The sequence below is a fragment of the Manis pentadactyla genome, chromosome 3, assembly GCF_030020395.1.
Source record: "Manis pentadactyla isolate mManPen7 chromosome 3, mManPen7.hap1, whole genome shotgun sequence".
NCBI classification, from domain to species: domain Eukaryota; kingdom Metazoa; phylum Chordata; class Mammalia; order Pholidota; family Manidae; genus Manis; species Manis pentadactyla.
In genome coordinates this window covers 110,026,628-110,040,226 of record NC_080021.1, presented here as the reverse complement: position 1 = coordinate 110,040,226, position 13,599 = coordinate 110,026,628, and the positions used below count along the sequence as shown (strand labels likewise).

At 41.9% G+C, this 13,599-nt stretch overlaps 1 protein-coding gene across 1 annotated transcript in view; it reads left to right on the top strand.

Annotated features, from left to right (window-relative positions):
• Nucleotides 1–13,033, top strand: part of DNAJC1 (DnaJ heat shock protein family (Hsp40) member C1) — a 245,794-nt gene extending 232,761 nt beyond the window's left edge. The window contains exons 10-12 of the mRNA XM_036880914.2: nt 9,160–9,208; nt 10,490–10,938; nt 12,821–13,033. Of these exons, the coding sequence (XP_036736809.2) occupies nt 9,160–9,208; nt 10,490–10,938; nt 12,821–12,889 (567 nt within the window). The 3' untranslated portion in view covers nt 12,890–13,033. The remainder of the gene's footprint in view (nt 1–9,159; nt 9,209–10,489; nt 10,939–12,820) is intronic.
• Nucleotides 13,034–13,599: the final 566 nt, after the last annotated feature.

The window sequence follows — 13,599 nt, the reverse complement described above, 5'->3', positions numbered from 1 at the left end:
CTTCTGCACAGCAAGGACACCATCAGCAAAATGGAAAGGAAACCTGTAGAATGGGAGAAAACATTTGCAAACTGTATGTCTAATACAGGGTTAAAATCCCTTATATATATATATATATATGGAACTCATGCAATAGCATAAAAAATTTTTTTAAATGGGCTAAAGTCCTAAGTAGACATTTTTCCAAAGAAGATATATAAATGACCAACAGCATATTAAAAGATGCTCAATATCACTAATCATCAGGGAAACACAAACCAAAACCACAATGAGATATCACTTCACATCTGTAAGGGTATCTATTATCAAAAAACAGATAACAAATGCTGGTGAAAATGTGAAAAGGAAACCCTTGTACGCTGATGGAAAAATAATTATAACAATATATTGTATGGTTTATAAAAAGATACAGTATATATACTGATCATACCACAGTATCAGGGGAAGAGAACAGAGCTATATAGAAGTAATGTTTTCTGTATTACTGGAATTAAGCTAGTATAAATAGCAAACTCTCATAAATTAAGATGTATACCTCTTTTGAAAAGGCTCAAAAAACTATAGAAAAAAACATTAAAATGCTACATTAGAAAATAATCACTTATACAAAAGAAAGCAATAGTGGAGGAAGAGAGGAACCAAAAAAGACACAGAAAAGCAAAAAGTAAAATGACAGACATAAATCCATCTATATCTACTGTAACATAAAATGTTAAGTGGATTAAACAGTCCAATCAAAACAGATTTTTCAGACAGGATAAAGAAATCATGATCCATCTATATGTGGTCTGTAGGAGGCACACCAGATTCAAAGTAAAAGGATGGGAGAAGGAATATCATGCAAATGGCAACCATAAGAAAGCTGGAGTAGCTATACTAATATCATAATATAGACTTTAAAACAAAAAAGTTATTAAAGATAATGTACAGGGCCAATCCAGGAAAATAGAGCAATTATAAACATTGCCACCTAATAACAGAGCACCAAAATACATTAAGCAATAACTGACATAAGAGAGAAATAGATGATTCAACAATAGTAGTTGGAAACTTAAATACCCCTACTTTTATAGTGGACAGAACAACTAGACAGAAGATCAACAAGGAAGATTGAGTGATATGATAAATGAACTAGACCTAACAGGCATCTCTAGGACACTTCATACAACAACAGAATATATGTTCTTTTCAAGTACACATGGAAGAGCTTCAGGAAAAGATGGTGGAATAGGAAGGCAAGGCAGAAACCTCCTCCCACATACAAACCAAGGAAGCAAGTACAACTAACCCTGAAAACAACCTGGAGACTGCAGAACAGACCTCCTAAACCTGGTGAAGAAGAGAAGGCCATACAGAGAAGGGTAATGTGGCAGAGCCATGACAACTGGGACCTAAGCCCTTACTCCATGCCAGCCCACATGCTGGAGGGAGAGGAATGGAGCAGGGAGGGGATAAGCACTCAGAAATTCTGCATACCTGGCTCTGGAGATCTGCTCTGGGAGGCTGAGACTCCTTTTGCTTGTGGAGAACAGGCACCCTCCCCAGTCACACTGAGACTTAAGTACACATGAAACATACTCCAGGAAAGACCATTTGCTAGGCCATCAGACAAACCTCAGTAAGTTTAAAAGGATAAAAATAATACAAAGTGTGTACTCTGATCCCAAAGGAACAAAATTTAAAAATCAGTAACAGGAAAAAAATTGAGTGAAATCAATAAATATATCTAAATAAAACAGCAGGCTTTTTTATTAATGAGTCAAGGAAGAAATCACAGAGGAATAAAAATTCTTAAAGATGAATTAAAATGAAGACACACACACCAAAACTTAGGGAATGCAGCTAATGTATTTCACAGAGGGCAGTTTATAGCTGTAAATGCCTTTTTTTAAAAAGATCACAATAACCTAACCTACCTTCAGACAATGGAAAAAGGATAACAAACTACACTTAAAGCAAGCAGAAGAAAGGAATTAATAAAAACTAGAGCAGTGATTAATTAAATAGAGACTAGAAGAGCAATAGAGAAAAATCAATGAATTCTAAACAATAATTCTTTGGAATATCAATAAAATTGACAAACATTTAGCTAGATTGACCAAGAGAAAGAAAAAAAATATACAAATTGCTTAAATTTTAAAAAGGACATTAACAACAACCTTATATAAGTAAAAAGGACTGTAAAGGAATACAATGCCTGGGAACAAGTGTATGCCAAGAAATTAGATATCCATAAATAAAGATGAAATGTACAAATTCCTAGAAAGACAAACTATTAAAACTGAATCAAGAAGAAATAGACAACCAAAGTAGACCTACAACAAGCATAGAGATTGAATTAGCAATAAAAACCCACCCACAAAGGAAAACCCAGGCTGAGATGGCTCTACCCCTGATTCTACCAAACACTTAAAAAAGAATTAATACCAGTACTGCACAGACTCTTCCAAAAAAACAAATAGGAGAGGGTGCATACTTCTCAAGTCATTTTATGAATCCAGTACTAACCTGATGCCAAACCAAAGACATGACAGGAAAACTGCAAACTAATATTTCTTGTGAACGTGGATGCTAAAATCCTCAGCAGAATACAGCAAACTGAATCCAACTTATAAAAGTAGCTGTACACCCTGATGAAGTAGTATTTAACCCAAGAATGCAAAATTGATTGAACAGATGAAAATCAGTTAAGTAAATACATCATTTCAATAGAATAAAAAACAAAAATACAAGATCATCTCAATGGAGACATTTGACAACATCCAACACCCTTGCATGATAAAAACACTCAACAAGTCAGGAATAAAAGGGAAGTGCCTCAGCCAGATATAGAGCATCTACTAAAAACCCACAGTTAACATCATGCTTACTGGTGAAAAGGGGTTTTTTCCTGTTAAAATCAGGAACAATATAAGAATGTCTACTCTCACCATTTCTATTCAACACTGTACCGGAGATTCTAGCCAGGGCAGTTAGGTGAGAAAAGGAAATAAGACTGAAAAGGAAGAAGTAAACTGACCCTATTTGCAGATTACATGATCTTATATGTACAAAATCCTAAGGAATTCACTAAGAAACTACTGGAATAAATTAGTTCAATTTTGTTTTTTGTATACTTAACAATGAATCTGAAAATGATAGTAACAAAAAAATTTCATTCACAATATCAAAAAAAATGCTTAGGGATAAATTTAACAAAGAAGTACAAACTTTAACACTGAAAATTGCAAAACATTTTTGAAAGAAATTGAAGATCAAATAAATGGAAAAATATCCCATTCATGGATCAGAAGACAATAATTGTCAAGATGGCAACATTCCCCTAATTGTAAGAGTTTAAAGTATAAAACCCTTAGAAGAAAACTGAAAGGTAATCTCATGACCTTGAATTTTGCAAAGGATTCTTACATAAGACACTAAAAATACAAGCAACCAAAACAGAAAAAAAATTAATTGGACCCCATCAAAATTAAAAACTTTTGTGCTTCACAGGATAACATTTAGAAAGAAAAAAGACAACTCTCAGAATGAGAGAAAATATTTGCAAACTATCTGTCTGATAAAAGACATGTATTCAGAGTATATAAAGAGCACTTTATAACTCAATAATAAAAAGAGAAATCCCCCAAGTAAAAAATGGACAAGGGATATGAATAGACATTTCTCCAAAGAAGATATACATATGGCCAACAAACACATGAAAAAGTGCTCAGTATCCTGGAAACATCTTCTCAGGCAAGGGAAACAAAATAAAAAATAAACAAGGGGGACTACATGAACAGCTTCTGTACAGCAAAGGACACCATTAGAAGAACAGAAAGGCATCCTACAGTATAGGAGAACATATTCATAAATGATTTATCTGATAAGGAGTTAACATCCAAAATATATAAAGAACTCATATACTGCAACACCCAAAAAACAAATGACCCAATTAAAAAATGGGTGGAGGATATGAACAGACATTTTTCCAAAGAAGAATCACAGATGGCCAACAGGCACATGAAAAGATGCTCCACATCGCTAATCATCAGGGAAATGCAAATCAAAACCACAATGAGGTATCACCTCACAGCAGCTAGAATGGCCAGCATCCAAAAGACAAGAAATAACAAGTGTTAGGATGTGGAGAAAAGGGAACCCTCCAACACTGCTGGTGGGAATGTCAATTGGTGCAGCCACTGTGAAAAGCAGTATGGAGGTTCTTCAAAAAAACTAAAAATAGAAATACCATTCCACCCAGCAATTCCACTTCTAGGAATGTACCTGAAGAAAACAAAATCCCTGACCTGAAAAGATATATGCACCCCTATGTTTATTGCCACACTATTTACAATAGTCAAGATATGGAAGCAACCTAAGTGTCCACCAATAGATGAATGGATAAAGAAGTGGAATATAGACAATGGAATGTTCAGCCATAAAAATAGAGAAATCCTGCCTTTTGCAACAACATGAATGGACCTGAAGGGTATTATGCTCAGTGAAATATGCCAGGTAGAGAAAGACAAATACCATATGATTTCACTTATTTGTGGAATGTAAAAACAAAACAGAATGAACAAAACAGCAGTAGACTCATAGACACTGAGAAATAACTGGTGGTTATCATGAGGGAGGGGTTAGGGTGCATAGGGGGATAAAAGGGCACAAAAATTCTCAATCATAATATAAGGTGGTAATGGGGTTGTAGTACAGCATGGAAAATATAGCCAGTGATTCTGTAACATCTTCCTACATTAATAGATAGTACCCGCACTAGTAGGGGTGAGGATTTAATAATATGGGTAACTGTTGAACCACTGCGTTGTATACTTGAAACCAATGTAAGATTGTGTATCAATGATACTTCAAATTTTAAAAATGCTCAGTATCATTAATCATAGGGAAACACAAATCAAAAATGCAAGTATGACTTGAATCAGAAAGTTGGATAATAACAAGTGTTAACAAAGATGTAAAGAAATCAGAAGCCCCATTCACTGCTGGTGTGAATGTAAAATGGTGCAGTCATATTGAAGAACAGTTCCTCGAAGTTCAAACATAGTGTTACTATATGACTCAGCAATTCCACTCTAAGGTATATACCTAAGATAAATGAAAATGTATGCACACAAAACATATACACAAATGTTTATAGCAGAATTATTCATTGAAGGTGGAAACAGCACAAATGTTTATCAACAGATGAATGAATAAGCAAAAAGAGGTATATCCATATAATGGAATATTATTCAACAACAAAAAGGAATGGAGTCCTGATAGATACTACAACTTGGGTCAACCCGGAAAACATTTTCCTAAGAGAAAGAAGGCAATCACAGAAATCCACATACTATGTGATCCCATTCATATGGAAGCCTAAGATGTGGAAATTCATAGAGAACGTCGATTCATGGTTCTTACTGCTTGGTGGGGTGGAGGACGGAGGATAATAGCTACAGGGTAGGGGTGTGGAGGGGCTTGGAGGTGACAAAAATATTCTAAAGTTGGCCATGATGGTGGTTGCACATATCTAAATATATTAAAATCCATTGAATTGTATACACTTTAGATGGGTGAATTACATGGTATGTGAACTTTATCTCAGTTAAGCGTTTTAAAAAAAAAAAAGGAACAGTACGATTCTGGAATAATCACAAAAATATTTTGTTAGAAGAGATGCAGAAAATAAAAATTACTGTATACCCTATGTGTGGTGATAGTTACATGAATATAAATGTGTTAAAATTCATAGAACTGTACAAGAGAAAAAAGGTAATCTTATTGTATGATCATGTAAAAAAATTAAATGTTAAAAAATACAGTAGAAACAGAGGAGAGGGGTCTGCTGTCCCCGGTGACAGTGCTGGTCGCGGGTATCAGGCTGTCTGCAAGAAGAAAGTCACATGTGAGCATCTGTAAGGACAGCTTGGCTCTGGACAAACATGTAAGGAGACATTGGATGAAGAAAGGAAAATCATTTCAGACAATGTTAGCAATGGGCAAAAAGCACAGGGTAGGCAATTTCTGACTATCTTGGGGAGGATTAATCAGTTCTGCTGAAAGGAAGGATCCGTACAGGAAAGAGTAGATCAGATTGTGGAGTTTCTTGCATGGAACTTTTGAATTTGACAGTTGCTTAAGAATTGAACACTTTATTATATATATAGTCAGTGATAAGCTACCAAATGTATTTGATCAGAACTCTGTCTTGGGTATGTTATTCTAGAAGAAATATTAATAAGTAGATGGGAGACCAGTTAGGAGGCTGTCATATTAGTTCAGTCAGTTGAGAATGAAGGACCAGTACAAGTGGTGGAGATCAAGAGAGAAGGGATCAGACAGTTGGTAATGAGAAGGATAAGCAGCTGGTTGGGGAAGGAGAAAAATCCAAAAATCAATGGACTCAGGTTTTGAACCACAGTGACTGGGATGATAGTGCTATTGGGAAAAGGGAGGAGAAGCAGGGTTTAGATTGGGATTTGTTTTGAGGAACCAGGCAACCTCTGAATAGAAATTTAGTAGCAGTTATTGAGAGACACCACATAGTAGAGCAGAAGGAGAACTTGGCCCATTTTTCCATCTGTGCAATCACAGAGTTGGATTTGAAAGACACTATGTTTTCATGATTGAGAGCAAAGATTCCAGAGCCTGACTTGCTTGGGCTCAGCTACTCGCTAGCCTTTTGATCTTGGATGTATTATTCATTGTACACACAATATCTTATTTAGAACAATGCCTGGTACATAGAAAGCTTATTGTTACATAGATAAAGGCCTTTTCAGATCTGGTGACCAACCATTATATGGCCAATTTCTGTGAGACTAGCATTCCATGGTGAAGGTCAAGGCCCAAGATACAGGTTAATCATTTCTTTTCTAAGGTATTAACTGAACCAAGGTCATATGAGACACCAAAGAAGAAAATAGAAAGAACACGTGGTTGGCAAGGACAGAATGTTAAGGAACATTATACTTGGGACCAGAGGCAGTAGTACATAGGAAGGGCCCGCGAAGGAACATTCAGAGACGCCAAGTGAAATAGAAAAGACAACTCAAGGGAAGATAGTCTCTTAGAGCAGAGACCACTTGAGCTCAGTTTGAAGGATTGGGGGGGGGGGGCATATGTGATGGAGGGAGACACTGCAGACGAAGGCAAAGGAAATTGATAGAGCATAGTTCTGTGAAGATTCAGGAAGAAGGAAGACAATTTATTTCCTTAAGTTGGGAGAGGAGATGGGCAGACGTATAGTAAAGTTATCAAATTTTGAGTGAAAGTCAAGCTCATGGATAACTTCCATTTTCTTTTTTTCTGTAAGATACGAAGTCATCTGGAGGAAGAGAGGGAAGGTAGGGAAGAACACGGAGGAGTATTTCTAAGCAACTTTAACTATTTTCTCTAATTTTGCTCTTTGTAGGACTGGAAAGCAAATCTCCATGTCAACTGTAATAGGCAGTATTTACTGAGTCTTTAATGTTTGTGAGATAGCATGCAAAGAGCTTATTTCAAGCTAACCCATCCCCAATAGGCAAATGGTGTTTATATTATCCACATATTACAGAGGGTAATGCATGAGACAGAGAAAGGATTGGAAATTGCTCAAGGGTGCCCAGCTAATAGGTGGAACCAAGACTGAATAGCAGATCTGCCTGAGTCCTTAACAATCATGCTTTCTGAAGTTTTGCTTCCAAATTTCATTAAAGCAATGAAATACTGACTCAAGAATACACATGGATTAATAAGATACAATACAAAGTATAGAAAACTCACCCACATACACTATGGAATATAATTTCAATGAAGTTTACATTTCAAATAAGTGATGAAAAGATGGCTTATGGGTAAATGCACTGAGGCAATTAACTCCTTTTTTAATGTTTTTAACTAATTTTAACCCCATATTTAAAAATATATATATAATAGAAATTAGAACAGTTGTCTTCTCTATAGCAGAGTGGAGACTGATCTAGGGACACAAGGGCACTTTCTGAGGAAATTGGGGATGTTCTGTGATTTTACTAGAATCTTGGTTATATGGGTGCTTTTTGAGGGGGGGTCAAAACTCATTGGATTGTACATTTAAAATCTGTAAATTCCCCTCTATGTAAGTTTTATGTTAATTTTTAAAAGGGAGATCTCTATGTAGATCTCCACAACATTGTTAAATGAAAAAAGCAAGTTATAGAATGAGACATGCAATATACCATTTATGCAGAGAAAAAAAATAATTGCCACAAAACAGAACTGTCTCTGTGGATGCAGACTCACGTGTGAATGTCTCATGCTTCTCAGGCCCGGCCACCTGCTTCACCAGGACATTCTCCCTCTCACGTCGATCTTACATGTTCCTAAGAGTTTCTTTCTAGGATGCAAAGAAAAGGCAGACTTCTATATTATAACATCATTAGCTTAAGAGTAAGTTTCCCCACTGTTTATACCACCCACTGGTATAATATTCTCCAGTGAAGAAAAATACTGTCTGTAAGTCCAGAGAAAGGAAATCCCAGGGCAAAATACCCCTAAAAACCAAAATCAGTCAAAGGGAGAAATAAAGTTTAAAACCCATTTACTGCTCACAAACTGCAGTCCCAGACGGTCTTCCTTCTCTGCTCAAGCAGCAACCACACTGGCTCTCCCCTCACCTCTCAGGTACAGATAAGCCCTCTGTTGTCCAGGTAATCACCCATTGATACGGAGATGAACTTCTCCACCCCTGAGGAAAGATGCAAATGCACTAAAGCCTACTTGTTTACACCTCTGAACACTTGTTGATATGCAGATGCACCAAAGCCAGGCGAGAAATTCCGGAAATGTTTCAATTTTACCCACCCTGTCTTTCAGGAATTCTAACTAAAAAGCATGACCTGTTTGTATGGTATATTTTAAGAGACAGCCTAGTGTAATGGCGCTGTTGTTGAGCTAGAAGTCGTCCAGTGATCTGAGTTCTGGTTCTGACTGCCCCTGAGTAGATGGATATTTTTATGCAAGTCATTTAATCTCTGGTCTTCAATTTCCTTGTTGGTTAAATAAATGGGTTAGACTGATGACTGAGGGTCCTTCCTGACCTAGGATTCAGTAAACCTGTTCATTCACACAGACTTTACCTGAACCAGGTTATCTAACCTACAAGAAATATGTGGAAAATAAGATTTCCTTTGCTTTTATATTTTGAAACAGGTGACAAGCAAAGCCAAGCAGCTGAAGGATTCAGTGACCTGCCCCCCAGGTGAGTCAGTGCCAGTTCACCCCATCAAACTCTGAGGACTTTCTTCCAAATAAACCCCTTTCCTAACTTCTTTCAGTCTGATGACGTAGTCCTCTTGCCCAGGGAACTCTATTTGTCACCTCTCTAAAGGGGTGGAATGACAGACACTAACTAGCCAGTCCAGCCCTGCACATACAGTGGGTGCTAAGATGTATTTAATAAGTGTCAAGAAGTCTCAAAACCTTGTTCTCTGAATTGGGGACAAGGAAACACGCAGGGCAAAGCCAGCCTGCTGACCACAGACACACTGTGTGGTTTCCCTGCACTGTCCAGCCCTTGCCAGCACAACCACCGTCCTTCAGAACAGCTTTCCCAAGGATCTGTTTCTCAAAAGCTGTTGCCAGTACTAACTGGACTTTTGTTAGAGTCCATACTTGTTCGCATGGAACCAGGAAGGAAGAAAAACTGAACCCTCCTACTTAAAGTAAACACAGGTCCTAGGGAGAGTAAACCTGCTGAGCAAGCCAGGGGCCAGCAAACAGATCCCAGAAAGTCATCCCCAGGGAAAAGTTGGCACAGATTCGGCAAGGTGTAGGGAAGGGGTCCTTCCAGATTCCTCTTCTCCCAGTAAGGTTATTTGGCAGGGTGTGGAGTCAGAAACAGGCAGGGAGGTATTATGTGGAAGAAGCCTGCCTCCAAGACATTTTCCAAAAATGTCCTCTTGAAAAGGCAGTGTGGTGTGAGAAGTGAACCGGCCTGGACTGGATGGGCACTGGCAGTGGGGGGCTACGTGTCCAGGCCAGGGGGGTCCCCCTGGGGCTGAGTGTTGGCATTCGTCCCCCTTGTTGGATGAGGCCTGGTGGGGGACAGTGGGTGCAGCAGAAGCAGCTTCGAGCCTGAGCAGAAAGCATCCTCCTTGTTGGCAGCTCGCCCGCCTAGGAATTCGCTCTAGTTATGCTCATGCGTAAGGGTGGCCCAGGATTGCGAAGCGCAGCCCCCTTTCCTACACAGTATCAGGTTTTATTCCTTCCCAAAGATCTTTTGCATTCTTTGATCACCTCTGATGCTGTTTATACCCACTATTCCTCAGAGTGGGTATAAGAGGACGAAGATGACATCAGAAAGAACTGGGTTCAAATCCCACCCCTGCTGTTTTCTGAGACCTAATTTCCTCCTCTGGAAAGTTGGAATAGGAGCGCCTGCCTTTCTGGAATGGCGGGTTAAGTGAAGCCCCGCAGCCGCCGCTGCACCTTTCACCTGAACCGCTTGCCCTTCATGCCTGTGATGCACCCCTTCCCCCAGGTTTGGTGAGACTCTCCGAGCTCAAGTCCACGGCCTGGAATTCCAGGACCAGCGCGGCCTTGCCAGATAGCTTCCTCACCCAGCGGGAGGCCGCGGAGCAGGCGGAGGACGTGCAGGACGCAGGGCACCCGCAGGCGGAGGACGCGGACGTGGAGGGTGCCGTGGTCTCGGAGGGCCGGCTGCGCAGGCGGAGCGCCAGGCTGCCCGAGGCAGCGCCCCCGCTGCAGCCACAGGAGAGGGTCAGAGGAAGGAGGCAGAGGGACTTTGATATGGTGGAACAAAATGAATCCAGCGGTGAGGAGAGCCAGAGAAAGGAGGGAACTCGTGCTGCCGAGGAGCCGTGGACTCAGAATCAGCAGAAACTTCTAGAGCTAGCATTACAGCAATACCCACGGGGATCCCCTGACCGCTGGGACAAGATCGCCAGATGCGTCCCTTCCAGGAGTAAGGTGAGTGAGGCGGGGAGACGGGGCTGGCCCGGCGCGCCCCCCTCTCCCTGCTCCGCCCCGCACCAGGCAGGAGCCCAAGTGTGACAGCACACACCCGTGGGGTTCTCTCAGAGAAAATTCCACGTAGAGAACATACATTTCAGACAACAGCCTGCCAACCTCGGGAGCCCTCGCGCTACTTGAGCAGTCTGAGAGGCGCAGGGGTGGCCGGGCAGTGCCCCGTCACCATGCGCACAGGCCGGCGCACCTCAGCTCCGGGGGCTCCCCTGAACCAGAGAGAAGTTTCTCAAAATCTCGGGCCCCTTGGGGCTCTGAACGGATGCGGTGGGTGTCGGCACTGAGCTCTGGAGCCAGGGTCTGTCGGTGGGGGGGCCCCAGAATGACCTTTAGGATTCGTCTTCCCCCTTAGCCCTGACCCTTTATAATTAACTTTTCTGCCTGTGTATTGCTCTTCGTGTCGGCTTCAGGGCCTCTGCAGATAGTTCTCAGTAAACTCCAGAGAGGTGGCAGGACGGCAGGCCCCCGTGGGAAGCCAGCTCCTCACCCCGGTCTTTGCCTTCGGGCTCTGCGCGTTCGGGCCTGGAGCTTCCCGGTGTGGGCTTTCCGACCCAGCCGGCCTTGACGCAGCCTCCTGGGCGTCCCTCCTGATAGCTGTCCCCTTTCTCCTGCAGCACCGGGGACGCTGAGAAATCAGAGGGCCCGCGGCTGCCCCGCCTGTGCCCATCACTCAGTAGCCTCTGGGCACATTTTCATCTACTTTTTTTTTTTTAATTGAAATTCTATGTTGGAAAATCTAGCTTGTGGCTATGAATGTCCCAGGGTGTGTAGGTCTAGTTATCTATCCCCTACGTTAAAATGGTGGAAGTTGAGAATTCCTGGGGAGAAAAATAAACCATTAGCAGTTGATCTACTCGAGAAACACATTCCTCCCAGCCTATCCAACTGGTTTGCCAGAAGTAATTTTTTTTTTCCTGAATTTCTCTACGTTTGTCACGACACAGGCATTTACATGTGTGATGAATTGAATTGACACTGGCTTCAAATGTTGGAGCCCGAACTATGGGTCCCTAAGATAGTAAGAACCTCGTTGCCTCAGGGTTTGCAAACCTCCTGTTCCGAGCAGACATGAGCAGCACCTTTACTGTCCCGCTGGGTTCCCTTTGAGCCCGGATGTTAGCCGCAGATCTAGGAGGGGTCGCCAGCTGGCTCACCTGCCATGGGGGTACTTCCTGTAAGCGGCCTGTGAGCTGCTGGCGATTCTGGGCCCAAAGGAGGAGCCTTGGCCTCGCAGGCAGGCAGCAGAACTATTAAGGAAAGGCGATACTTTTTAAAACTCCAGGGCAAGTAGCCTTTGGAGATGTAGAAAAGGCACTTACTAGCAGGGACCCTCATCACAGCACTCAGCCAAGATCCTAGGAAGAGGAGCATGAACGCCTGCTGTCCGCCTGCGGCAGCCCTGGAGGGACAGTTGCAGGGAAGCTAGGAGCTTGCTTAGCCTGCCTGCCAGGCAGAGGGCTGAGGCTGAGGCGGGAGGGCCCAGCTCACCCCTGCCGGTCCCGGGGTCCTGGCTGACTGCCCCCCCAGGAAGGCCCAGCCGCCCGGAGGGAGAGGCAAACCCCGACTGTAATACCGAGGCTTCTCTGAAGTGACGCGCTGTGATGGAACAGCGAAATTGTGAAGTAATTCTGATAATTAGCGAGCTGACAGTCTTGACGACCTGTCCCTCGCCCCTGGCCTCATCTGCCTGGGACCAGGGCACTCACCTGGGAAATGACAGGCAGGCGCTGCAGGGAGCAGGGGGAGAGCGCCCCCAGCTGGGTGGCCCAGCCCGCAGAGCTCAGGCCTCCAGGGGAAGTAACCTCACCTTTTTCTCTTTCCACAGGAAGACTGTATCGCTAGATACAAGTTGCTGGTTGAACTGGTCCAAAAGAAAAAACAAGCTAAAACCTGAATATTCTGGAAGATGATGTTCACCTTCGTTTTCCAAAATAGTTATTTTAAAAATCTTATGCAGAGATTTGAATTTTGTACTTCAGTATTTCTATATGTCATGTGCCTTAGTAAAAAAATAATAATAAAGTAAAAATAAATGTTGTGCTATGTTGTTTAAACAAATACTGTGTTAAAGGCAAGAAAGGGTTTGAGTATTTTACAAATTATTTTCTCCCTCATCACAGCAAAGTTTGCTTTCCTGGAGAACAAAGTGCACAGTGCTTTCTAATAACCAGGCAAATACATAGTTTTGAAGGAACTTACAGAGGATCTAATGTGTCAGGAAAACGTTTCTTCAACCACAGAGCGCACCAGCGCGCCAGTTCCTGGAAGCGGGAGGCGGAGCCTGCAGGGGGACAGCAGCAAGGTGCTGAGCAGGCGAGGTCCCCACGGTTAGTGTCTAGAAGAAAACCAGAGGAGATGAGCAAGGCCACAGGCAATAAACTCTAATTTGGGTTGTTTAGTTGAAATGCATCCCCAATGGGCAGAGAGTCCAGAAAACATGCAGGAAAGGCTTTAGGAACTGATGAAATTGGGTCCTCTTGTTCAATCACTCAGTCATGATGTCACACTGTTAATTTCTACGACCTCTCACCATCAGATAGAATGCCTTTTTAAAGCTCTGTCGTTTCAGGGCTTGGAAATGGTCTGCTAAGTGCAAATTGCCTA